At 41.4% G+C, this 27,678-nt stretch overlaps 1 protein-coding gene across 10 annotated transcripts in view; it reads right to left on the reverse strand.

Moving 5' to 3' along the window:
- The window catches only part of DOCK10 (dedicator of cytokinesis 10), a 177,961-nt gene that overhangs the window by 25,949 nt on the left and 124,334 nt on the right, over positions 1-27,678 (reverse strand). For 8 of the 10 annotated variants that reach the window (XM_088669021.1, XM_035132552.3, XM_035132549.3 and 5 more), the window contains exons 25-42: positions 27,416-27,485; positions 21,435-21,548; positions 20,488-20,559; positions 18,793-18,939; positions 17,761-17,844; positions 16,550-16,646; positions 16,272-16,316; positions 15,646-15,821; positions 15,426-15,542; positions 13,889-14,000; positions 12,353-12,474; positions 12,147-12,261; positions 10,918-10,984; positions 7,741-7,788; positions 6,916-7,017; positions 4,018-4,142; positions 3,630-3,742; positions 1,867-2,004 (exon numbers count right to left, since the gene is read on the reverse strand). In XM_088669021.1, coding sequence (XP_088525147.1) covers positions 1,867-2,004; positions 3,630-3,742; positions 4,018-4,142; positions 6,916-7,017; positions 7,741-7,788; positions 10,918-10,984; positions 12,147-12,261; positions 12,353-12,474; positions 13,889-14,000; positions 15,426-15,542; positions 15,646-15,821; positions 16,272-16,316; positions 16,550-16,646; positions 17,761-17,844; positions 18,793-18,939; positions 20,488-20,559; positions 21,435-21,548; positions 27,416-27,485 — 1,864 coding nt within the window. The remainder of the gene's footprint in view (positions 1-1,866; positions 2,005-3,629; positions 3,743-4,017; positions 4,143-6,915; positions 7,018-7,740; positions 7,789-10,917; positions 10,985-12,146; positions 12,262-12,352; positions 12,475-13,888; positions 14,001-15,425; positions 15,543-15,645; positions 15,822-16,271; positions 16,317-16,549; positions 16,647-17,760; positions 17,845-18,792; positions 18,940-20,487; positions 20,560-21,434; positions 21,549-27,415; positions 27,486-27,678) is intronic. The other 2 variants (XM_035132556.3, XM_035132550.3) reach the window with 1 other exon arrangement.

A 27,678-nucleotide genomic window follows, 5' to 3' on the forward strand; every position in this document is an offset into this window, starting at 1 on the left:
TGAATAAAGGAACTGAGATTTCTCTGAGTAACAACATGATCTCCTGAGCAGGCTATGGAGAATAAGTAACATTATTCCCTGCATGCCACCTGTTGAGATGAGATTACTGAAGGAAAATGGAATGGAATGAGCAGGAAGAGAGCAACGTTACCATGTCAATATGGAGATAGCCCCCATAGATATTTCAAGGAAGCATCCAAATCCATTCACTCCAGACAATGGAGTAGGTGGCTCAGATGATTGAAGAAGGGCCAATAGCTCAGTGGCAGAGAGAACATGCTTTGCATGAAGAAGGTCCCACATTCAACCCCTGGCTTCTCCAGGTAGGGCTCGGAAAGACTCCCTGCCTGAAATCCTGGACAATCACTGCCAGTCAGAGTAGGCACTACTGAGCCAGATGGACTAATGGTCTGATGCTGTGTAAGGCCGCTTCTTATGCATCTGTACGTCTCCACTCTCCCACTATTAAACAGGCTCCTGACAGTCTGCCACGTAATTGAAAGCTGTTTCTGCTGGGTTTGTCTAATGTTTCCCTTGGCCCCAGAAAAATGCCACTGGCAGTGTTACAGTATCACACGTTGCGGAAGAAAAGCATTCTCCTTGCATTCTGTTCTGAGTACTTCACCATAGGGTTCCGTTCAAGGAAGGGCTTGTCTTTATCAGGCAAAAATGTGGCTTTTTAAAATTTGCGGTATTAAGCAATTACTGAAGATGGTGGAGGAAAAAAGCTGTGGATGGAATGGGCAACGAGGAAGGGAAGGTAACTTCAACTCCATGCTGCCAACGTATGAGTAGGACAGCAAAGGCTTCCCACTGGCATCTATCTGGTTGGCAACTGTGAGAACAGAGGGTTGGACTAGAAGAGCCTTTGGTCTGATCCAGCACTTCTGTTCTTATGTTCGTATGTTCAGTAGTCCATGAACAAACACAAGGAACTTTGCTGAAGAACTAGATTTCTTTTTAAAAAATGATCGTGGAATTTCTGTCCCAAATAATTCTTTATGAACTTTGATGTTGAATGTTGTCTGGGTATCAAATATCTACTGCTTGATGCAAAAACTTGATTTAATGCCATCTTTGATGTTAATATTTGTTATAAGAAAGGATATGACTGTTAACAAGCAATGGGTGGGTGGCACTGTGGGTTAAACCACAGAGCCTAGGGCTTGCCGATCAGAAGGTCGGTGGTTTGAATCCCTGCGATGGGGTGAGCTCCCATTGCTCGGTCCTAGCTCCTGCCAACCTAGCAGTTCAAAAGCACGTCAAAGTGCAAGTAGATTAATAGTTACTGCTACAGCGGGAAGGTAAACGGCGTTTCCGTGTGCTGCTCTGGTTCGCCAGAAGCGGCTTTGTCATGCTGGCCACATGACCCGGAAGCTGTACGCTGGCTCCCTTCGCCAATAATGCAAGATGAGCGCGCAACCCCAGAGTCGGTCATGACTGGACCTAATGGTCAGGGGCCCCTTTACCTTTATAAGAAAGGATGTGACTGTTAACAAGCAATGGGCTGCCATTTTAATATTTGGCTGTATTTGATCTTCAATAATATCAATCTACGATCAAATATTACAGCTGACATGCAATGCCTTTGTTGGAACTCTAGCATTCGATAGCTAGTATCTGCTTTTTTCTTTTTTTAAAAGCAACCGACATACTGAAAACATATCTATAGCAATCAATGTCTGAGTTAAACTTTTGAATCTAAAATACAAATTTCTATGAGAAATTATCTGAAATTGTATTTCGGTACTGATTTGCAGGATGCAGCTTGATCACCAATTATGTGGCAGACATGATTTCAATGCTGGTTTAAACAACAAATGAGCATTTCTTATCACAGGTGACCCAACTGTAGCAGGGACATACCTTACTCACAAACAATCTAAGAGCAGCAAAGACGTGCTTGAGGGCGGCTGCAGAGTGATTGATTTGCAGAAACAGCAGGAAGGTATCAAAGACTTTCTTCATCAGTGTGTTCTGGCAATCTGATTGTTGCAACTGTCTCTGAAAAACGAGCCAACAAACATATTTCAGTCTTTCAAAAGCTAAACTGCCTGGCATTCTCTGCATCTGTTTCTCCTACCCAAATGGGCAAGAATTATCAACACAATGTCAAGTCAGCTGCTTCAGTATTACCTCCCAAAGTATCTCAAATAATATCTTCTCCCTTAAAATAATTCCGCCTCCCCCCCACTTGCTGCCCCTTAGGTCAGAGAGTTCTAGGACACTTACATGATGTTCCTCCTCCTCCTTTCATCAAAACCTATGTTTCAAGGAAGCTTTTGCCACCAGGAATAGTGGGGCAACACTTTTCACCTGATCTCCCTTTGGCCAGCTTGTTGCAGCATACCGAGAAGGAAAGGTGGCAAGGTGAGGTGGCAGTGGAGTGCAAATGCACTGGCAGGGAAAATCAGACACTCCTGTTGGCATGTTTGCACAGTGCGGACCTCACTGTTGTCTTGTCTTTCCCTTCCTCCATCCAGAAAAACTGCCGCAACCCAGACTGAGGGAGATCCATTGAGTAGTACATCACACCACTACTGTTTGGCAAAATACCACAATATACTGAAATCTTAGGGCTATGTTTTATTGTTATAACACATGCCTTGCGCAGAAAAGCTCCAAAGGAAAAAGAGAGAGAGAAAAAATATATACATTTTTAACCTTTGCAGAACTTTCAGATATTGTATCATATGCCTGATATTATAGGGGAAAAACAACACCCTCAGAGGTTCTCTTCCATTAAATTCTAGGGTACATCACCTGTATTGGAGTATTGGAGCTCAGGCTCCAATACTTTGGCCACCTCATGAGAAGAGAAGACTCCCTGGAAAAGACCCTGATGTTGGGAAAGATGGAGGGCACAAGGAGAAAGAGACGACAGAGGACAAGATGGTTGGACAGTGTTCTCGAAGCTACGAACATGAGTTTGACCAAACTACGGGAGGCAGTGGAAGACAGGAGTGCCTGGCGTGCTATGGTCCATGGGGTCACAAAGAGTCGGACACGACTAAACGACTAAACAACAACACATCACCTGTAAATGTAGCCATGTCTGAAAGGTGAATTGCTTACATCTCTGCAAATGCCTATTGCAGAAAGATATGAATAGCTATGCAACTGTACATAAGAAACAGGGCACAGTAGTCCTGGGGAGAGTAGGAAGTAAGAAGAATCTTGGAGAGGGTTAAAAGCCTATCATAATGATATATAATAACAAAAATCCTTCCAGTAGCACCTTAGAGACCAACTAAGTTTGTCATAGGTATGAACTTTCATGTGCATGCACACTTCTTCAGTGTGCATGCCCATGAAAGCTCATACCTATGACAAACCTAGTTGGTCTCTAAGGTGCTACTGGAAGGATTTTTTAATTTTGTTTTGACTACGTCAGACCAACACGGCTACCTACCTGTAAATAATGATACATAATGCAAGGTGCATTGTCCTAGCACAATAGCACATTCCAGTTACTTTTCCAAGCATGATTCATAGATTTTGCCCAGATATGATACCTTTGGGTCACATTTTTCTCCAAAAAATAAACTGTGCAGCTATAATAGGTTGTCATAAATAATTGACACTGCAATTTTCATGTAAAGCATGATTTTGTCATATGGAACTTATACCTGGTGATGTTGAGTAAACAGACATAGTAAGTCAAGAATAGTAAGGCAAACTTCTGTGGCAATGTTGGCTTCAGTATCTACGTAGCTCACAATATCTGTTTCATTGGAACCACCTACAACAAAACAAATATCATGGGGAAATGTATTTGAGGACAATAAGCACAGAGCAATTCACCAATGGCAAGTGCCAACAGTGAAGGGTAGGTCATTTGTGTAAAACATTAGGCTTTCTATCACAGTTTTTGTTGTTGTTGCTAAATTGCTAAAGATATTATGTTTGAATGAGTTGTTTTAATGGAATAAGACTCATAAAGACTCATTACCCAGATGGCAGCAGCTGATATTAGAGCAAAATTCAACATACACCTAGGCCTTCTTTTGTGCTTACTTGCAATGGTGCTGTCTATCATCTGCAGGAGTTTAGGGTTGGAGAAGGCATTCTTGCCACGTATTATTGGTAAAGTTTGAGATCTGTGGTGCTTGTGGACGTCACCGCTGGAGGCGGAATGTATCCTGCAAAATGAGAAGTTAGAGGGTCTTGCTTAAATGTTACATACCATGTCTCTAAAGTTCTTCATTTGCTTCAATATAGAGTAAGATGCCAGTTTCTATTTGACATATTCCGTTTCTCCCAATGTGAATGTTACAAAGCAAGGAGAAGTAATGGGCAGCAAAGTGGGATATGAAGCACACTAGAAAGATTAGGTAAAGGTAAAGGGACCCCTGACCGCTAGGTCCAGTCACGGACGACTCTGGGGTTGCGGTGCTCATCTCGCTTTATTAGCCAAGGGAGCTGCCGTACAGCTTCCAGGTCATGTGGCCAGCATGACTGAGCCGCTTCTGGCGAACCAGAGCAGCGCATGGAAACACCATTTACCTTCCCGCCAGAGCGGTACCTATTTATCTACTTGCCCTTCATGCTTTTGAACTGCTAGGTTGGCAGGAGCAGGGACTGAGCAACGGGAGCTCACCCCATCGCGGGGATTCGAACTGCCCACCTTCTGATTGGCAAGCCCTAGGCTCTGTGGTTTAACCCACAGCGCCACCCGCGTCCCCGTCCCAAGACTAGAAAGATTACTTAGCTGAAATTTTGTACACGTGTGTTAAGTAACTTTAGGGACTTGGGTAAACTGGCAATTGTCTCCTCGTGCTTTGCTGCAGCAATGACAGAAGGGGTTCAGGATTGGAAAATTGAATCTTGAGTCATAGATTCTGCATTTTTGTGCACAATCTTTAATGGTGTTTTATGTCTTATAGCTACAGTATACACTGCCCTGATATATAATTGTATGGCAGTTTAAAAACAATTTAAGAAAAATCACTTTCATGTCTTTTGTGTTTGCAGGCCTCACTGTCGACATTATATAAGAGAGATCAGCTCTCTGTTGGCACTAAATACCCAAATTCAAGAAAATTACCTGGCATGCTATGTACTGAACTCTTACTAGCAACAGACTGAACATGCAATAAAATATATTTAACGTGTTATATATTTAGCTAAATTAATACCTCTTCTTAAAAAGGCAGAAACAAGTATAAAGCATATGTAATATTAATATGGTTATACTTATTTTTATCTTTTCAAAGCAGAAGATTGTTGGAGGGCTACAAAACCTTTTTTTTTTATACCATGGCTCCAAAATTAAAAAATATTATTATTATTTAAGAATTTAAAAAAATGGGAGGGGGATGTTGATAAGCCACAAAAAAACCAACAACCAAAACTACTCAGGGGTAAGTTGGATGTAGCCCAGGCATACCCAAACTTCGGCCCTCCAGATGTTTTGGACTACAATTCCCATCATCCCTGACCACTGGTCGTGTTAGCTAGGGATCATGGGAGTTGTAGGCCAAAACATCTGGAGGGCTGCAGTTTGGGGATGCCTGATGTAGCCCATGTATCCATTCCTGCAGATAAGCATATCTTTGTCTTATCAGAGGTGTAGGTTGGGGCTTCAGCAGCAGAGCAGATTTCTTAACAGCAGAACTTCCAATTCATAAAGCTCTCAAAAACAATCAGAAGGAGCACTGGCAATTATCAAGATTCTCTTAAGATACAGCCTTGTACTCTTGTTAAGTTAAAGGCACCATGGCAAGCAAAAGACCAAGAGATTGCTTTGGAGAGAGTAGAGTGAAGCAGTGGGTTAAGAATTTGCTGCAGTACACCTCAATTACTAGGCCTTTGTTTTGTCGAGGCGTCAGTCAGGGTCGTTTTTCCTGTAAACATGCTGCAATACAATGACCCAGTGAAAGGATTCATTCTGATCTGTAAAGTGAGATCAGGGCTTATTTTGGAGCGAGAAGCAAAGGAATGCATCATTCCCCCTCATGCTTCATTTGGTCCAGGCACTCGCCATGACACAAGGCTATTATACTGGCAACTGTCGAGTTTCAATTAGCTGTGCATGAACAAAGTGGCTCTCAAAGAACCACGAAATAAAAATATAAATGTGTCTTGAAGCCTACAGGCAGAGCAAGATTCAAAACGCTCAGCCCTTAACGGTAAGATGCATCTCACTGTTTTCAACCGACCAAATAACAGCACAACAGGGATTTTAATTGCAATACCTAAGGATTCCTAAAGTCAAAAAACTTAAAGTGAACTGGATCAGAACCCATCAACATTTCCATCTTTAACTTTAAAGCAGCAACAGGAGGCTCTGAACTTTGTGCAACGCTGGTGCTTGAGAAGGAGGATTTCCCCTCTTGATTCATTTATGATTGCTCAAAAGTAAGCCCCATTGAATTCAATGGGGCTTATATCTCTGTAAATGGGACTAAGATTCTACTCTAAATCACGCATCTATCTAAAATTACTAAAACTCAACAACAGGGGGGAGGGGGAGATACAGGTACCTCTCTTCTGTTAATCACAGCTTGCAGAAACAAATCTTGAGCACTTTGCTTTTAAGTAAAAAAATGAAAATATTGGGGAGATGTACAGCTCAGCCCTTAGATTCACTGCTCACTGCCTGCTTTGCCTGTGGTAGGTCTACATGCGGATCACAAGGCAGTGCTGTCATGTCCAAGGAGCTGTAAGCTCAAAGCAGCCTATTTCACAGCACTGAGGTGACCCAGATGCAAAACTGGCTGGATCTATTAGTGCATGGGATGAACTGGATACAAGATAAACATTACAAAAATACTGTGGTCATGTGGCTTGTTAGATTGAAGTAACTGCATGAAAAGAATACAAAGAAAAAGAAGATGAGGACGGGATAGGGTTACTGTTGATTCCTTTTAGCTTGGAATGAAGCTAAAAGTGCAGTAGCAAAATGTATCTTACCATTGGGGCAGAAGCCCAGAGGTCTGGCAGGATGAGTTAGAGCCTTTCAGGGTTCCATTATTCTGTGTTGTTTGTGCAACCTTAAATGCAGCAGCAATTTTCCTAATAATAATAATAATATTAATAATAATATTGTTGTAAGCTGTGATCCTTAATATGCTTTTATGTAGTCAGCCTTATTGAACACAGCAGGACTTATTTCTGAGAAAACATACAGAGAGTTGCCCCTTTTCATATGAAAAACACAATGGGCAAAAGGTAATAAAAATACCAATGGCTTGTTTTCATTTTATAACTGCTGGAAATGTTAGCAGACAGAGCAGCTCATTGTTGTCGCTGGAAATGAAAAACAAACCATCATAATATTGCCAAGGAAAAGTGTGTGCCTGATCCTTGGCAGCTGCAAAAATAGCCTCATACTTCAGAGATAGTGGCCAAAAAATGAAGAGGCAAGAAGGTATTGGATTGCAAACGCTGCAAAGTATTATTGATCCCCTTTATACTACCTGTCATAGGAAAAGTCAACTGTTAAAAGCAACATGCAGCTGCTAATGCCATCAAATTAGAAGTTTTGTACACAGGGACGAACTCTCCTTAAGTTTTTTTCATGTACCTCTTTACTTATCTTCTTGGCAGTAACAAGGGAATCAGCATTACTTGGAATCCTACCAGCTTGAGTGCACTGGAGCTCAGCTTTCTGAGAAAATAGCCAGTCTGGATTGAACTTGTACACACTGATATTTGGCTTACTCATTTACATGCCAGCTTCCAAGTGTGTTTGAAATTTCATCTTGCCATATGTTATATGACTAAAGCACAACTTACCTCACTATGTTTCGTTTCCCAAGATATCTGAAACTTTGGAAGCAAACCCTGAAAGAAAGAAAAAGTAAGACTCTGATCGTTTTTGTTTGATAGTGCAGGGATGGCCATGCACTCACTTGAGCATAAAGTCAAAAGTTTGAACAGCAAGAGGGCATTGCACACCCTCCTCCTTTCATGTGTCCATCCCCTACGTCTCCAACTTTCTTCATACTGTTCAGAGAAGGTCTTGTAGGAGTGAGGAACCTTGGTTTGGTTTAACAGGGTCCCCGATTGCACAAACAGTTCTACTCATGTTCAAGAGAGTGCAAGGAGAAGCCCAGGCTTTGCCTCTGGAATATGGTAAAGGTCAGGAACTGAGTGGGGTGTGGGCCATGTGCATTGGGAGAGGGGGTTGTGTGCATGTCCTCCCCACCACACTTTCAGCATTTGCATGTTCAGGTGAGTGCCTGATCACATCTTATATAACAATCCTATACAGTGGTACCTCTACTTATGAATGACCCGACTTACGAATGTTTCTACTTACGAATGGAGCTCCGTCCGCCATCTTGGATGCTGTTTAGATAGGATTTTTTGAACTTACGAATTGTTGGATAGGGTTGCTTCGACTTATGAATTTTTTCTCCCAATGCATTCCTATGGGATTCGACTTACAATTTTTTCCGACTTACGAATGTGCGTTCGGAACGCATTAAATTTGTAAGTAGAGGTACCACTGTATTTGCAAAACACACACAGTTAATGTTCATAGAATCATAGAGTTGGAAGAGACCACAAGGGCCATCTAGTCCAACCCCCTGCCAAGCAGGAAACACCATCAAAGCATTCCTGACAGATGGCTGTCAAGCCTCTTGTATGTTCCAGCATACACACACTTTACATTGAACCATTCCCCCCCCCCCACTCTTGGCACGAGTATGGCACTGCAGCAAGACCAAGCTTGCATAACCATATCTAGCTTACAAGACTTGGAAACCACCCTTCAGCTCAGGTTTTCCATGCCTTTGGAAGCAGACAGGCTAGGAAAAGGGAAGCATTGGGAGTCATGATCCGCCTCCAGTTCTGAGCAGAAGTCATTGGACTACAACTCCCGTCATACTGTGTCATTGGCCAAACTGAATGGGCTGATGGGAGTTTGAGTCCAACAACATCTGGAGGGCCAAAGTTCTTCATTTCTGCTTTAGGGGTTAAACTAGTTTGGCTCTTTTGACAGGACTGAGGATTCCTGAACAAGACAGAACTAACAGTGTAATAATTTCTCTATCATTTCTGTGGTAAAATAAAAAAATTCCTTCAGTAGCACCTTAAAGACCAACTAAGTTTATATTTTGGTATGAGCTTTCGTGTGCATGCACACTTCTTCAGATACACACGAAAGCTCATACCAAAATATAAACTTAGTTGGTCTTTAAGGTGCTACTGAAGGAATTTTTTTATTTTGCTTCGACCCAGACCAACACGGCTACCTACCTGTAACTATTTCTGTGGTAGTTTTATAAAGAAGTGGGCACCTTCTGTGCCAACCTTTAAATGTTTCTATTCCACCAGGCTTATGCCCTAAATGGCCTCAGTCCTGTATACCTGAAGGAGCGTCTCCACCCCCATCGTTTAGCCCGGACACTGAGATCCAGCGCCTTCTGGCGGTTCCCTCCCTGCGAGAAGCAAAGCTACAGGGAACCAGGCAGAGGGCCTTCTCGGTAGTGGCACCCACCCTGTGGAACACCCTCCCATCGGAGGTCAAGGAGATAAACAACTACCTGACATTTAGAAAACACCTAAAGGCAGCCCTGTTTAGGGAAGTTTTTAATCTGTGATATTTTAATGTATTTTGCTATTTGTTGGAAGCCGCCCAGAGTGGTGGGGGAAACCCAGCCAGATGGGTGGGGTATAAATATAATAATAATAATAATAATAATAATAATAATATGCAGGCAATTAAGAACACATCCTTCCACAATGGTTAATTGGCGTCTGCTTTTTATGGCTTTATTGTATGGTCTTATGTTTCCATTGCTGGAAATGGCTTTGATATTTTTTAAATGATACATTGGTATACAAATATTTTTATAAATTTATAACTGAGCACTTCCACATCTTTCACCTGCAGGTAGCTGGCTCTGTGTATAGCAAACTATAGTTCTAGTTACAGGTAGGTAGCCGTGTTGGTCTGAGTCGAAGCAAAATAAAAAAATTCCTTCAGTAGCACCTTAAAGACCAACTAAGTTTATATTTTGGTATGAGCTTTCGTGTGCATGCACACTTCTTCAGATACACTAGAAACAGAAGTGTCAGACCCTATATATATATACAGAGGGTGGTGGGGGTGGGTGGGAATGGGAGATGGGAGTGGTAAACCTGTAGATGGGTGTTAATGGCTGCTGATGGCTGCAATTAGTCCTGGGCTAAGGTGCTAAAGAAAGCTTGATCATGCATAATGAGATAAGCCCATCTCCCATTCCCACCCACCCCCACCACCCTCTGTATATATATAGGGTCTGACACTTCTGTTTCTAGTGTATCTGAAGAAGTGTGCATGCACACGAAAGCTCATACCAAAATATAAACTTAGTTGGTCTTTAAGGTGCTACTGAAGGAATTTTTTTATTTTGCAGCAAACTATAGGTATCACATGCATAGTGCTGAAGACAGCAGAATCCTAGGCATGTCTACTCAGAAGTACATTGAATGGGACTCACTTTGAGGAATGTATCATAGGATCATCACCTAAGAGATATTAGGAGATTCTGAGCCCTATCATGGCATGTGATCTATAGTGAGGCTGAAATAGGGAGCAAATAATTTTCATTTGTTTCACAACAGAAAGAAGGGGAAGGAATTTGTTCCATGATGGGTCAGGAACACATATGATGAAAACATTTTCTGTTCTCTATATATGGGAGACCATAACACACCATGATTTAGACACAGATGTTATTAGAAGAGGTTCAGCATTCACAGGTTTCCGGGGTATATGGGTGGGGAGAGGGAACAATATTTCAAAAGGCCAGCAAATATTTGAAATAATTGGCCTTTAACAGTTCAAAAGCAATGCATATGTGGATTTGAGGCTTAGAATTTTCAAAATGTCAGTAAAACCCAGTATTTACACCTTGTTTCTTTCTATTTGAGTCACTGCCAATGACAGCCTTAGAAGGACAAACCTCAGAGTGAGCTTACTCTAAAATGCTGAAAAAGTCTGTTATCTCTGTGAATGGGGCTCTCTGCCAGTAGGAGATCAATGTATCTGGAAAGAGATATCAAAAAATATAAATCTATTATTTGCCCGTAATTAAAGAGCTGACTGAAAGCATTAAGAACATAAAAAGAACCATACTGGATCAGAGCACAGGCCCAGCTAGTTCAGCTCCCTTGTTCCCATAATGGCCAACCAGACGCCTATAGGAAGTCTAAACAAGAGCATAGGAACACAAGAAGCTGCCTTATACCAAGTCAGACCATTGATCTATCCAACTCAGTATCGCTTACACCGATTGGCAGTGGCTCTCTAGGGTTTCAGACAGGAGTCTCCCCCTGCCTAGCTGGAGATGCTGGGAATTAAACCTGGAATCCTTTGCATGCAAAGCAGATGCTGTGCCATTGAGCTACAGCTCCTTCCAAAGGCTCGCATTCTCACAGCCTTGTGAGGTAAGCCCAGTGGGAGGAGCTATGTAGGATACAAATGAAGCTGGGGGCATGAATGCAGCAGAACACTTCCCACTTGTCAGTCCTAAAAACTGGTATTCAGAGGCATATTGCTCCAGCTCTGGAGGTTGAACGTAGTCTTCTTGACAGCTTTATGCTCCATATATTTGTCTAATCCCCCTTTTAAGCCATCTAGGTTGGTGGTCACTGCTGCATTGCGTGGAAATGAATTCCATGGTTTAACTATGCGCTGTGTGAAGAAATAATTTCAGCTTCCCATGCAATATTCAGGTTTATTTGAAGTAGGGGAAACCTGACTCTATCCACTTTTCCCCACACCATGTGTAATCTTATACAGTGGTACCTCGGTTTGAGTACACAATTAGTTCCAGAAGTCTGTACTTAACCTGAAGCGAACTTTCCCATTGAAAGTAATGGAAAGTGGATTAATCCATTCAAGATGGGTCGCAGAGTACTCAACCTGAAGCATACTTAACCCAAAGTATGAGTGTAATTGGTTCTGGAAGTCTGTACTTAACCTGAAGCGTACTTTACCTGAAGCGAACTTTCCCATTGAAAGTAATAGAAAGTGGATTAATCTGTTCCAGACGGGTCCGCGGAGTACTTAAACTGAAAGTACTCAAACCAAAGCGTACTTAAACCGAGGTATGACTGTACGCTGCTACCACGTCCCCTTTTATTTACTTTATCAACTGAAGCTTGAAACATTTTTTGTGAGTGCTTGCACTCTATGGTTTCCTCACCTTCTGAAATTGTTTTCATAATGTGAAGGAAACACATCAGGAGACTTCTCGTTTCAGCCTGATCTAGTTTGTCAAACCGAAGAGCTGAGCCAATCAGGGACAATGGCCTCACAATCTGTTAGGAGTGAAATACAAAGGATCTTTGTAGTGACTTGGAGACATTCTGATTCTGAAAATTGTTTCCAACCATTCACATGCATGCGTACCTTTTCACAGGTTTCTGTCGCCTCACTGTTCTTTTCGTTGCTGCTTGGGTTAGAGTCGAGACTTGCTAAGGAGCCTCTGGAGTCAGCATGGTTTGCTGCAGAAATAGCTACTGATGAAAAAGCTGGAAACGAAACCCACAACGAACATGCTAAAATGATGTTTATGGACACAAAAATTAGGCAGAAGAATGAAAACTCAAAGTGTAGGGTGGAAAAAATGACACAGTTGTGGAACACAATGTAGCTCAATTAATGAAGACACTGATGGCCATGGGCCTGAGTGTATGAAACACTGTTGACATAGGATGATAAATACACATGGGGATATTTGTGCTGTTGTTATTGATGATGTTAGGTACATTCTGAGAGACAATGGACCAAAGATCACTGAAATGAAGAATTTTATTACGCACAATTAGTATTGTATACAAATATAAGTACATACATCGAACAGTATTTCCTATTATATCATTTGGGCCAGGAGTTAATTTTATTTATTATTACTTATTTTAAACACTTGTGTCCCGCCTTTGGAAGGTCTCTAACAGGACAAGGAGTTAATGACGACCATGTTTCTGAGCTCAGCCGACCTCTGCTGTTGACTTGTGTTGGGGTGTTTTGCCACTCTGCATGTTCCTGCTGTAGCTGTGGAAAGTGTGGTGGATTGAATTCCTGATCATGACTGCCAGCATTGAGCCTAAAAACGGAGGCTAGCCATAAATCTACTAGATTATATGATGGTCCATTAGGTCCATTACCCACATGGGACCAATCTGGGCCCTTCAACTGCACTGGCACAGCCAAAAATGGTGGAAGAAACAGGGCAGTCTCGAGCAGGTCGGGCGGAGATCGCTCCGGTGCCCCTGCCCTCACAGGGTGCAGCATGGTTTCCGCGCAGCGCCCCGCCTACCAGCCCGGCACCCTGGCACACCACGCCACCAGGAGTCTACCTAGAGCCGGCCCTGGGAAGAAACACCCTCCAACCTCCCACTCTGACCAGCATAAGCAATAAGGCTTCAGATGTGGTGGTAAATCTGCCGCTCCTCCTGGGTACAATTTATAATTACTATTCTAATTATTTACTTTACAAAAATGAGTAGAGAACAAAGTGACCTGTTCAAAGTTCTTTTATTTCGGGCACCATTTTTTACGGTCCTAACTACAAAGCAGGGGGAAGTGAAATAAACTGATTAACTCCTCTCCCCTGGAATTATGGGAGAAAGGAATGCTTAAGAATATGCATACATTTAGGAAGCATGGAGAAATCCCGAAGGGATTCCTCTTCCTTAAAACAAGATCAACTGGCTGGGCTCATGTTTGATATCATTAACAGAAGGAATAAGATAAAGTCTGGCGTGAGAGTGCTGTAGCTGTACAAAGTGAAAAACTAACTCAGGCATTCTTTCATTCTTTGGATGATAAAAATATATAATATGAAAGTTAAGTTTTCTTGCCTTGCATGTTAAGGAAATAACCAGCATTTAAAAACTGGCAACAAGCCTCACGGTGGAGCAATCCGCCCATATGCTTTCGTACCTGCTATAGAGTTAAGAACATCTTTGGAAAAAGAGGTATCTACAGAGTTTGCATGTTTCATTGCTGCCTGACTCTGAAATCCACCAGTAGTACTCAAATCATCTCTGGATCCCTGGATTTCAATGAGAATAAGGGGAACAAATTTAGTCACTCATATCATCAGCTTTCGAAAACAGCCTGTTAATTTGAGAGTTATATAATTACATTGCTACTGGAATGGTACTCTGGCATGATGTTAAAATTAAAAACAACCCAGCATCTGCTGATTAATGCCAAGGAGAGCTTATCCTCACTACCAAGTTAATCTTTCATATTTCCGTCTACATATTTTTCCTGTGTACTCAAATCTAATTCAGATAAAGCCCTATTCGTGTGCTACACATGTCTACATATGCATGTAGTGCAAGGAGAGGGACCTTCTGCTGCCTTTGCTTCTAAGGCAAGTGTATTGGTTGACATATAAAGCCTGTACATCAAGTCAGCCAATATGAATACGCTCAGTGTTTGCCAGGGGCAGAGCAAGGTCAGGTGGTACCCGGTGTGGAAAATTTCTTGCCCTCCCCCCATTGAAATAAATAATAACAATAACAATAACAATAACAATAACAATAATAATTTGCCTGCAACAATGGTTTGACTTTATTTCATTTTTTGGGAAGGAGCGGAGGTTGTTGAGCTTTTTGATGGAGACTGCGTGCCTTGTGATTCAGAGCCTGCCGGCTGCCATACACCTGAAAGAGAGCTAGTGGGTGGACCATTTTGGCAGTGGGAAGCCTGCATGCGCCAAAGCCACAGCATCTCTCACAGATGTTGACTGACGCACAGCATTTTGTCACCCCCCTCGGAGGTGGCACCTGGGGCGCACCGCACCCACATTGCGACGCCTCTGGTGGTTGCTTCCCCTGAAAGTTGCTAGGTCAGGTGGAGTTGTCTCCCAAAGCATAAGAAGTTGGGAGTCACTGTACAGAGCTAAGGAGAGCGGGAGCAGCACAGCATTTCATATGGTTTTGCTATGGAGGCTCTTCCAAACAAGAAATCTTTGACACCAGTGAGAACACTAAGCTACTACAGCCACATGAGTGGACCATGTGAATGAATGATTGATTTGGTCCTTAGTAGCATTACAGTAACTCTTCCTCTTGTCCTTCATTATTTCATTTTTTAAAAAATGAAAAGTTTTTAAAAAGTTTTAGAACAATAGCCAGATAACCCAGATACTACTAATCCAAAGTTTTAGAACAATAGCCAGATATTCCAGATACTAGTGTGATATAGCTGAGAAGCCTCTTTAGACAGGCTTCTATATAATGTACGGTTAATTAATCCATAAGGCCTAACACAAGTCTATTGAGGGCCCTCGAGGTAGATATCTGAGTGTGTAACTCATTTAAGTGCCTTCAGCCTAGTGAATTTGGGTCAATTGTTGATAAATTAACCTAATTATTCACCCAGCAAAGACAGACCTGAAAACAGAAAGGTCTGTATGAAAACGTAACAAAAATGACTCAAAATGAATTTGTGGAACGGAAACATTTACCTGATTGGACGTATTTATGTTGAACGGAAACAGGTCCTTCATATATATCCTTGGCATGTTGTCCAAAAGCATGCCGTACAGGGGCATATACAGGTTTGCTATCTTTGCCTGTTTCTCCTGGGGGGGGGGGAATGAAATTCACAGAGAAAGGCTCACTGCAGGCAGCTGGCTGGTAGATTTCAAAAGCACACTGGAATATGCAAGTAAGGCAAAAATTTACCAGGTCGGCGTATCGATCATCAAAGGAATGTTTCGCCATGAGGTTTTTTAGTACTGCCAAGGCCATGTGCCTAATATCCTGATCTTCCTGGAGCGCAAACCCAACCTCTCGCAGAAGTAATCCAATTAAGAAATGCTTTCGGCAAAACTCATTTGTCACACTATACTCTGGAATATCTTGAAGAGAATAGCCAAGAGGTTCATTACATATTACTAAAGTAATGCATATCCAAGAAATAGATACTGTATGTGAGCAAGAGGCTAGTACTATTATCAGCCGTTGCTATTATCCAGTTAACTTTTTTCCTTTTCTTTTTTTAAAAAAACGAATTATATTTTCACAAAGCTCTTTCGATTGAACCAGTTATTTTTCAAAGGTTCCTAAGGCAAAAAAAAATTAGCTATCTTTGCAAACATTTCTGTCAGGTATGGTTGGTAGATATTAGTCTCATCCAAGACCTCACAATATGGAAACCATCCAAACTGAATCCCAACTATTTGTAAATGGCTTGGCTTCAGGTAACATTGTAGCTAATTTCAGAAGTGCTATGAATGGGATTTGGACCTCATAGTGTGTTCATCCGTTAATTTATGGTCATGGAAGGAATAAAACAATTCACTTCTTACCTGATGCATGAAACTGCTGTGTTGTTTCTGATGGTGTTGCTGGATCTTAAATGATTTTACAGAAATAGAAGGGGAGGGAAAAGACAACAATTACAGTTTTATACAATGAGCTTACTTAGGAAATGCAAAATGGGCACATTGATCCTTCATATAATTATTTTAAACATCAAAGTTCCATTGATTTCCCTAGGGCTTATTTCCCTAGGGCTTATGTCTTTAGGATAAAAAAAGTTTGCTTTCCTTGAAAAGAAATAATAAATAAATAAGGAAGACCTTACCTGGTATGTCTGCAGATCTCATAGGCAGGCACAGAGGAATGAAGTGTTCATGGTTGCATACTTCTTGAAGAAAGTCAAATTTATATTGGAACAAAATCTGAAATGTTACAATAGTGATTGTTTTGCACTCAGTATTGGAGATTTACACTTGCATTACATAGGTCACACAGAAAAGAGGAAACCAGTGGTCCGTCATGTAAAGCGAAACTGGGTTTGGTTTTGCTATTTCACTGCAATTTATTTTGGATCCTTAAACATATTTTATTTCATATGAGCATTAAATCATATTGAATAAGAGGATACCCTTTGGGAGAAGGCAGGATATACTGTGCAATAAATGTGAAAATAATTCCCAAATGTTGCATTTATGTTTGGACTCAGGGCCGGCTCTCCGTAGAGTCCCGGTGGTGTGGGGCGCCAGGGCGCCGGGCCGGTAGGCAGGGCGCTGCGCGGCAAAGCCGCATGGAAGCCATGCTGCGCCCTGCGAGGGCGGGGGCGCCGGAACGACCTCCGCCCCTCAGCGCCAGGGCGCACGACCTGCTCGAGACTGCCCTGTTTGGACTATCTATCTCCCGTGGGAAAAGGACTGTGAAGCACTTCCTATTCAGTCAAGCAGCAAGGGAAAGCAGAGCAGATATGGATATTGCACAGTTTGCTGGAGTAGAGCCTTTCCCTTATGAATAAGCTTTCAACAAAAGGGGTGTATTTCAAGAGGAAATGCAGCATGCAGAGTGCCCATCCACGCTGCACATTTAACTGCACATCCATGATGATTTGTGCACATGATTGTGTCATGGCAGTCACATATGATCCCACTTTGAATACTGTTTGTGTCTGCAAATACTTTGGGGTGGTCTCATTTTTGTTGCCTCTTTGGATAGCAAAAATGTGGTATAGCTTCGGGGAAGCACCACAGAACCAGCTGCAATGGAATAATTCCACCACTGATGCATTATTACTGGGCTAGAATGCACCCTCAATAAAATAATAGTCTGGAGGCGTCTGAAGTCTTGGGGGTATAGCTTTAGGGGCTGCACTGTATAGACAAATGTTGCATAACTGCTTCCACTTACGTTTTGGTAAAGCTTTGATTATAAATGCAACAGAAAAGTAATATCTTGTAGAGACCAACACTCTCTTCATATTGATCCCGATTCTTTCAGGTGCTGAAGAACCGGGCTGTACATTTCAACACACATAATTTATCTTACCTTGTGGTCACCTGGTCCAAACATGCTTATATAGCTGTTGATCATCTTAAAAACAAATCCACGGTCCATGAATGTGAAACAACGCTAAGAATAAAAATTGAGCTATTTTAATCATTCACCTCGGAAAGGGATTGTATTAGCAGAAGGAAGGCAACAAAGCACCAAAGTTATCACCATCCTGTCAAACAATAAATTTACTGTGGACCATATCTGGTCTTGGGGACCAAATATTTGCCAGCAGTTTTCAGCTCAACAAGGAAGTCTCCTTGTGTAAATGGAACTAAGAGATGAAGAGTCGCAGTAATGTGGGTTCTTTATTTGCAGAGAGGGGGGAGCCAGTGTAAGGCATTGCCTAGAAGCCCAACTATAGGTTTGACAAACATGGATTCAATTCCCCCCCACCCACCCAATATATCCACTATTTTGACATGGCACTAGAAATATATTTTCTCTGCAAGCTGTGATTTGCCAGAATTAGTTTCAGTGAAAACCAGGTGTCTGGTTCTATAAAGGGCCATAAATACAAACTGAAAGGTAGTACAATAAAGTTGCATAGTATGCTAAATTAGCATGAGCTTCTCCACATGGAGTGTAGCTGCACAGCTTCCAGGTTCTGACTGTTCCAAGCTGAAGGCAAACAACGTAGCGCTGCTTACCAGGTGCCCAGAAACATTTAAACGTAGCACATAAGACTTTTAACATTGTAGTGTAACACATTATGTTGTCAAAGCAAAATAAGACTATACCAGACCAACACGGCTACCTGCCTGTAACTAACATTATGCTGTGTCAGCAACATGTAGAAAATTCACACTGTTTGCAGTGGCTTTACGTATGTTGCAAAACAGGGCTGGGGAACCTCCAGATACTGCTGGACTACAACTCCCATCATGCCTAACCATTGGCTGGCCTGGCCGGGGAATTGGAGTCCAATAACCTTTGGAGCGCTATAAGTTCTCCATCCATGCTGTAAAATATAGATCAGACCATATCAAGGCTAAGTAAAGGCTATTTGCGGTAAAAGCATCTTACCTTCAGAAACCTGCCAATGCTATGATTTGCATTCCTTGTCTCTTCAAGAGCATCCCTGTGTTTCCAAACAACATGATCTGAAATCACCATGATGAGCGTATCCAGCTCATTTTGGAATGATTCAGGAAATCTCTGAGTGCGAGGCATCTGAACAGACAGTGGATGACTTCTTTAGAATATAAATTTAACCCTGCCACCATTCAAAGTTCCCCAGTGTCTCCCCAGCCCACAAAACCCAACAAAGCCACAACTTTCAAAGCTCTCTATAGGAGAATTTGATGGTATTACTCATGAATAGGTTGTTAGGTAGAGTGGCCCACCCATGAAGCCAGCTGAGACAACTGCCTCAGGTGGCAGGTTCCACAGTGGCAGCTGATCACAATGTAGATTCAGAACCATGTATTGGAAGGGAGGAAGAGGTAATTATATCAATTTTGCATAGGAACCTACTTATAGTAAGACAAACCATTGATCCATCTAACGCAGTATTGTCTATTTTGACTGAGCAGCAGCTCTCCAATCAAAGAAAGGGGGAGGGGTCTTCCAGAAGGATGGTTGCATCTGTGAACCTCTCGATGTTGTTCAACTACTGGCTATTGCTTGTAACAATTAAAAATTAATTTTATTTGAGCTCCTATAAGTCCTACCAGCATGGCCAACTGTGAGGGAGAATGGATGTTGCAGTACATCTGGAAGCCCCACCCATGCTCCAAAATTACATTTGATGTGCCCTGAGAGCACAAAAATGTACAATGCTACCTTATATTGAGTCAGACCATCTAATCCAGGCATCCCCAAACTTCGGCCCTCCAGATGTTTTGGACTACAATTCCCATCTTCCCCGACCACGGGTCCTGTTAGCTAGGGATCATGGGAGTTGTAGGCCAAAACATCTGGAGGGCCGCAGTTTGGGGATGCCTGATCTAATCCAACACTGTCTACACTGATTGGCAGCAGCTCTCTCTGAGATCTCAGGCAGAGGTCTCTCTTAAGAGGTCACTCTAAAGTGGTGATACTGGGGATTAAACTGGGAACCTCCAGCATACAGAGTACATGCAGCCATTATACAGAATGCAGCCATTATATTATTAACTGTGAGAAGCAACAGTCTATGCACTAGCTCACACATCTTTGGATCCTGGCAAATGCTACTTTTTAAGGGGAAGGGAGGGGATATTAATGAATTTGTTGTTTTTTTACTTAGCTTATTTTGGAGAGGGGGGGGGAAACTATGCTTAAGAAAGTGTTTACCTGACAGCCTAATGAAATATAATTGGGACTGTGGAGTAATCACAGCCTTGGCTCTACCAGACGGAACAAGATAAGGATTATGTCATGCACACTCTGTGCAATTATCTCTTGGAAACAGAAGATGTGTTGCTGTTGCCTCATTTCTCTGCCAGATACACATTTGATTCTGCTGACCGTTTGTCTGTGGGCCAAGCTACACATTTTCTTAGCTGCATAGCTCTGCCTTTAACTTCAGCGTTTGAGTATATATAGAGGTGTTTAATACAAATTATCTGCAGTGTGTGGTGTGTGTGTGTGTGTGTGTGTGTGTGACAATGGGCATATGCCAAAGTGTCTTTTTATGCTCAGGGATGTGTCCCCCCCAAGTAAGGTATTTTAAATGTGTGTCTGTGTAAAGACTGATATCTGCTTATTCATAATGGAGAGCAGCACATATAGTCTTACCTGTACTCTCTTTGTATCCACCAAATGCTGAGCCATTGATTTTAAGATAATTGCAAAAAAGAACCAGGAGTGCTATTAAAATTGAAAAAGAGAGAGAGCAGCAAGTTATCACAATGACAGCAATGCTCATTTCTTTCTTTTCCTCATTCACCCTTACTTTATAGTTCCTAAAATCAGAATGATCTCTGTAATTTACCTGAGGGACGAACAAAAGTTCTACAAAAAAATACCAAACACATTTGGAGTTTCAATGGTCCAAATATTCCACATATTGCCATCTTGTTTTCAGAAGCTGCTGGCAAGATTGTGAACACTGGGAAAACGGACTTGCTCTTCTATAATCAGGGATCTAATTTAATTCCCAGTTTGTATACTTGTGAATACAGAAGCAATGTACTATAATTTCATTAAAAACAACAACCCACTAATAAGTTAATAGCTGTCCATAGAGCATATAGCACTCATTTAATTAATAACCAAAACTGAATGATCAAATTGGTGTGAACTTTCAGACTTCAGGGTGATTTCTAGATTAGAGTAGGGCAACAACTGAATCTAATGGGTGCCTTGCACTTGTAAAATATGTTGTGCAAACCCTAGGACAACTGTTCCTATTACTAGGTGACAGTTAAGCTAGTGCACTACAGCTTGTGCAATGTAACTCTCAAACTTCATGTGCAAATGCCACATTGGATCTCATCCCATATCTCCATAAGCTTTAAATGCTGACACCCCAGTCAAGAATCCCATATGAACTTCAAGGGGCACCCAGTTGGGAAGATCTGTTTATGCAAGCAGCTCTGTTCACAAACACAAATGAAGTGAAGCACTCTCTGGTGTATGGAGCAGTAAAAAGCCAACAACATACAAAAAGGAGCATGAAGAAAATGGTAAATCTATGCAAACCTTTCTAGAACTTGTAGCTTGGGAAAAGGAGAAAGATTCACCTTTAAAACATGTTTTACTGTTCTTTGCTCATTTGACTTCAGCAGACCGGTCATATTCTTGGCCAGCTCCTCGTGAACTGTTCTTTCTTCAAATGACTTGGTCTTGAATACATACTAAAAACATAATAATAATAATAATAATAATAATAATAATAACATCATCCACAATCACAGAGGAATAGTTGGCAGTGAGAAGGCTGGTCTCACAAGACTCAGTGTAACATTCCTATTTGCTTGAAATGATTGACATCTGACAGAAATAACAGAAGTGTCACAGTGGTCTTTATATTTGAAGCAGAATTTATTACACTGATTTCTCAATTCCCCTTTCTCAAGCAGAATGAAAGGAAGATGTGTATCAATTCAGAGTCCTCAGGTTCAAGAGGAGTTATATGCTTTCTAGATACAGTGGTACCTCGGTTTACGAACTTAATCCGTTCCGGAAGTCCGTTCTTAAACCAAAATCGTCCTTAAACTGAGGCGCGCTTTCCCTAATGAGGCCTCCTGCGGCTGGTGTCCTTCCACCATTCAGCTTCCGTTCTTAGACCAAGGTATAGTTCTCAAACTGGGACACTACTTCCGGTTTTGTGGAGTTTGTAAACCAAATTGTTCTTAAACTGGACTGTTCTTAAACTGAGGTACCATGTGTGTGTGTGTGTGTGTGTGTGTGTGTGTGTGTATGCAGGAACAGGATGTATGTATGTATGAATTATATATGAATGTTTGAGGCCATGGCGTTAATCAGAATCTCCATATCTTTTTGTTTATCAAACTGCAGAGTTTTTAATGCAAATACTTGTAATGGTGGTGACTGGGCTATTATGTAATTAAAAAGAAGTGAAATCCTTCACAAGTCTGCTCAGAAGTAAGCCTTGCTGAGTTTAATGAGGATTACTCTCAGGTATAGCTGAATTTGGGAGAAAGGTCCTTTGAACTCAGTGGGTTTCCTTCCTGGGTATAGAATTGTACTGTGAATATGGATGCATACACACTATATATTTACAACACATTCAAAGCACATTCTTTCCTTCAAAGAATTCTGGTCGCTGTGCCTTACCCATCAAAGAGTTACAATTCCTAGCAACAAACTACAATGCCCATAATTATTCGAGGGGGGGGGAATGCGCTTTGATTGTACTTTAGAGGAATAGTGTGTATGCAGCACCTACTCTGGAAATTTTTGGTTTCATTAACTGATCCCCTGCTCTTTGGTTTCCAAATCATGAGAAGACTGGACCCTGCACCAAAGTGTGGACAGAGCCAACCCTTGAAGTAAATGTTATGGCAGTTTTGTAAAACAAAGAAACAAAAACTCATTTTACAGGGCAATCATGATCTACTAACAAATGAGTAGAAGCATGACTCCTTTGGATCCACATTCCTATTTTACCTACAAGTTTGGTATAAGAATCATTAATGCTTGATTCACACTCTTTTCCGCCCCCTAAAGGGTCACACCACTTTTAAGTTTACTCACAGAAGCCAAGTCTTCTGATAATGGTGAATAGCAACACCTTCAAAACATGCCTTTTGAAATAGGCAATTAAATGTTGAACACATACATTTAAATATTAAAGCATCAATCTTGGCAGCACAAAATCATCAACAAATGCAATTATTTTGCACATGCACCATTCTTTAGCAATAAACTCTCCTTACTGGCCAATCTGGAAATGTATGAAATGTAGAAACTCGCACATTTAACGTTTTTTCTGAAATATGGGACGAAGGGGCAAACCAGCCATTCAACCAATGCTGCATATTAAGTCAGAGAATACTTTTAGCAACAACTAATTAAACACTTACACATTCCTCAGTCATTTACACCTGAACAATACACTACATCTCAGCTTTGCTTCACTGTCACTCCAGGCATAATTTGGCTAATGGAATGTGACTTGTACAAGGAATTAGGTACTGCGTATGTTGTGAAGCAGCATTAAACTTAACTGATTTTGAAATTGTTCCCTAATAAACCTTTCATCACACACTCTTCTTAGGTTGGAACTTGACGCTATAGGAGATGCAAGGCTACAGTCTGAAAGAACAGACTCCTATAGCAATTATGTGAAATCCAAATATTGCTGAACTACAAAACCCATCATCCCCGACCACTGGTGACATTTGCTGGGGCTGATGGAAGTTGTAGTTCAGCACCATCTGGAGGGCCAAAGATCCCCCACACCTGGCCTACAGCATCTCTTTCTTTCCTGATTTATATAGGGATAATGCATATTTTGATATCGTCATGCAGAAGAATGGCATCATGCTTTGCGACGAATATCTGAAGAAGGGGAAAGGGGAAGAATTCATTTGCAGCAGATGCTGACCTGCTGCCAAAGTCCAAATCATAGAACAGCAGCAGCAGCAACAACAACAATTACTTGTAAACACTTCTGAGTGTTCAAAAAACTTAACATCCATTGACTGCATTTGCACATTATGGTAAGTATAAAGCATGGCTTATTATACACGAGTGTGATTGTTTCATTCTTCCCCTCTTTTCCCACAAACCCTGGCTTAGCATTACATCCAAACCATGTGTTGTGATTTCTTTCACTCCAGCAAATCAGAAGTAGGCCAAGAGCAAATCTTGGCTACAGATCATGGTTTGTTGGGTGCGAAACAAACCATGATCTCTGGTATGGCCATGATGCTAGCCAGGGGCTGTGGCTTGTCTCCTCCTTTTGTGAATGGGGTTCATCATGATGTATGAACTGGGCTGTTACCTTGTTTGAATCCTTACAACAACACTGTGAGGTATATTAATATCCCTTTGCAGCAGTTGGAGGATTGAGACTGAGAGGGAGTGGCTTGTTAAAGGCCACATAGTGATTTCATGTCAAAGGTAAAATTCAGGCTGCCTGATTCACAGCTCATTCTCTTAGCTACAACTGCAGAATAGCCCTTGACATTCTTTAGAATATTTGTTAATTATGGAGTTGTTTCTTTCTCTTGCAAGGTAGTTTTTCTATCCATTGCCCATTTTTTCCTCTAGCCAGTGCTAGATTAAATCCCGTGGAAGTCCCGAGGCCCCATGGCAGTCTCTAGTGGGATAACATTGAAATAAGAAAGCTCGATTGTAATGTCCTTTCAAGATGAAGTCAATATTATTTTGATCCATTGTTGTGGGGCCCCTAAAAGGCATGGGGCCTATAGCCCAGTGCTTTCTCTGCCTATTTGATAATCCGGCACTGTTCCTAGCAATAAGCACTTAAACCCTCACTAAAAAACAACAAGCATACAGAATGAATACTACTTTATTCCATTCACCAAAATATTCATGTAACCCACACTTGTATACTGTATCCAATTACAATTTGAACATAAGAAAGGTGTTTAATTTCCTTTATCACACTCACTTTATTATTTTACTCATCATAGGTGTAAGCTTTCTTTACACCAAAATTCAGCAGTGTAATACTCTGAGAGAACCAAATGAAAAAAGTGTTTCTTGTTTTGTTCTCACAAAAATGTATAACTACTATAGATTCAATTTCTTTTTTGTTATGCCTCTTCTAGGCACAAAGACAAGCAGTAAAGGATTTATATCCCAACACTTAATATTTCTGATGGCATATCTGCCTGAGATAACTGCAAATCTTTGTGATCTGTGACAATATATGGATGCAGAACTTAGTAAATCTCACCCTAATACAGACAAGGACTGATAACCGTAATTCTTAGCTTTAGGTCATTGCTGTCCTAAAGTGTTTCAACTACTGTACACTCATAGCCTAATAGTGAGTATGAATACATTCACTTTTTGTTTCGAGGATGAACTGCATGGATGAAATAGCTATCACATATCAAACACCACAGTTAGACCTCTCATATCATCTCAAACACAATGCTTTACAATGGAAGCAGTTCACACATTCCCTTTAAAAACATTCGGCAGAAAATCACTGAGCAATGATTCTGAAGCTATGTACATGCACATGTGAATCAGCCCTAAATCCACTAGTTTATTCTTTTAACAAAAATTATAGACCACTTATTCTCTAGAAATCCTCTAAGTGGCTGGACTAATACGGTGTAACTCCAAGCCAGAGGTGAAGGCTGGCACCAACTGCTCTCTGAATTTTCTTATTCCTTTGTTCATTGAAACTCAGAATTTTGTAAACTGTTGCTTTTGAGCTAGTTTGTATGAGGCTTGCCAATGTCTGTGAGTTGATTCACACTATTTCTTTTTTCTTACTTCAAGGAATTTTTGTTGCGATATGTGTACAGTAGAGATTCTCATATGGAAACATTTCATGGGAATGTGTTCAATATGATCCAGTTCAGTCCTTTCTAACCTGGTGACTCCAGATGATATGGATTTCAACTCCATTCAGCCCCAGGCTCCAAGGCCCTGCTGGCTGGGTTTCATGGGAGATGTAGTCAAAAACGTATGCAGGGGTCCTGGTAAGCGCAAGCTGTTCTAGGTCTTTGCCATCCCTCCAAGAGACTGCAAAGTCAGATTTGTCTGGGGATAGGCATGTCGGCAGGCAACGCTTGGAACTTATTTGTAAATCAAGCTGTTATTTTGTATTGCTACTGGAGAAGATCACATGGTTCATTATTATCTATTAAGCTGCAGTTCTGTATTGTAAAGGAAAAGTTAAGGTAAAGGACCCCTGGACAATTAAGGCGACTATTGGGTTGCAGCGCTCATCCTGCTTTCAGGCCGAGGGAGCCAGCGTTTCTCCACAGACAGATTTTCGAGTCATGTGGCAAGCATGACTTACCCGCTTCTGGTGCAATGGAACACCGTGACAGAAACCAGAGTGCACAGAAACGTCGTTTACCTTCCTGCCGCAGAGGTACCTATTTATCTACTTGCACTGGCATGCTTTTGAACTGCTCGGTGGGCAGGAGCTGGGACAGAGCAACGGGAGCTCACCCCATCGTGGGGATTTGAACCTATGACCTTCTGATTGGCAAGTCCAAGAGGCTCAGTGGTTTAGACCTCAGCGCCACCCGTGTCCCTGTATTGTAAGCAGCACATAAAGTGGTACATCTCATTTCAGAAATCCATAAACTGGAAGATACCAAACAGATCTAGGAACTGCATGTAAGTCCACGGATGCCAGGCAGTCCGTGTAACCCACCCAGGAGGTGTGTAACACCATTCACACCACAAAAGCTACCATAGACGTATCAACATTTTCAAAAGTAGGGGGGTCCGTGGATTGGCTTTTGAAAAAAATAGGGTGTTTGCAGTACTTAGCTAATTGGAAACCACTTAGCACCCTGGACTCCTATGCACATGTCTGATGATGCATGATTTCTATCTGCCCCAAGGGTGGTATTGGTAAAAAGACTGCATGTAATGTACTGGATGTGCATAGAGCTCTATGTATGTACATGCAAAAAAGTATCACTTCCCCATCTACTAAGGATGTATCCCCATCAGCTGGGAATATTCTTTCTCCTTTTAGGAAGTTAGTCTAATGGAGGTCTGAAGCAGGGACTTCTAAGTGGTTGCACTGAATTTCTGTACACAAGGATATGGTTTTAAGGTACTCGGTGCCAGCTTCCTAAATATCCCGGCAAGTTCAATGGCAGTTTTGAGTGAGAAGTGAATGGAGAAGGGGCATAACAAGCAGTGCAGACTCATGATAATGTGCAAAGAATCATGCTGGAAGATTAAAAATATTTAACATACCATAAGCAGGTACAAAAGCACTGTAATTTGGACAAATAAAAAAAAGTTTCTTAAGAAAATAATGGGGAAAAACTAAGGAAGTATTACGGCACAAGCAATTTCAAAGCACACAGAAAAGCATCATTACTGAAATTGACCACTGAAGCCAATTTGACCATTTGTCAATTCCTTGTAAGAGGAACAATTGATGAAATCACCACAGTTAGCTAAAAAGGAAGATAACACACCTCTTACAACAATGTAAATGCAACTTACTATCAGAGAGGAAACCTGAGATAGGTATGTAACGTAACAAAGATGATCAAAAAAGTGAGTTAAATGCTCTTACCTTTACATATGTCTGGATACAGTGGTCTAATTGTTCTTCATGGAACTTGGCAACAATATCAGTAAGCACCCTGTAAAGTTAAATTATTGAATGATCATGAAGATATACCTTTTCCCTTGGAGTTGTTTGACATTCAACATGAAACTTAAGAAAATTCAATTAATTAAGGCAGAGGTTTTCAACCTTTTTGAGTCCACGGCTCCCTTAACCAACTACATTCTTTCTCTGGGGCTCAGGAGCCGAGTAATGTCACCCCTTGCCTG

The sequence above is a fragment of the Zootoca vivipara genome, chromosome 5, assembly GCF_965207765.1.
Source record: "Zootoca vivipara chromosome 5, rZooViv2.hap1.1, whole genome shotgun sequence".
NCBI classification, from domain to species: domain Eukaryota; kingdom Metazoa; phylum Chordata; class Lepidosauria; order Squamata; family Lacertidae; genus Zootoca; species Zootoca vivipara.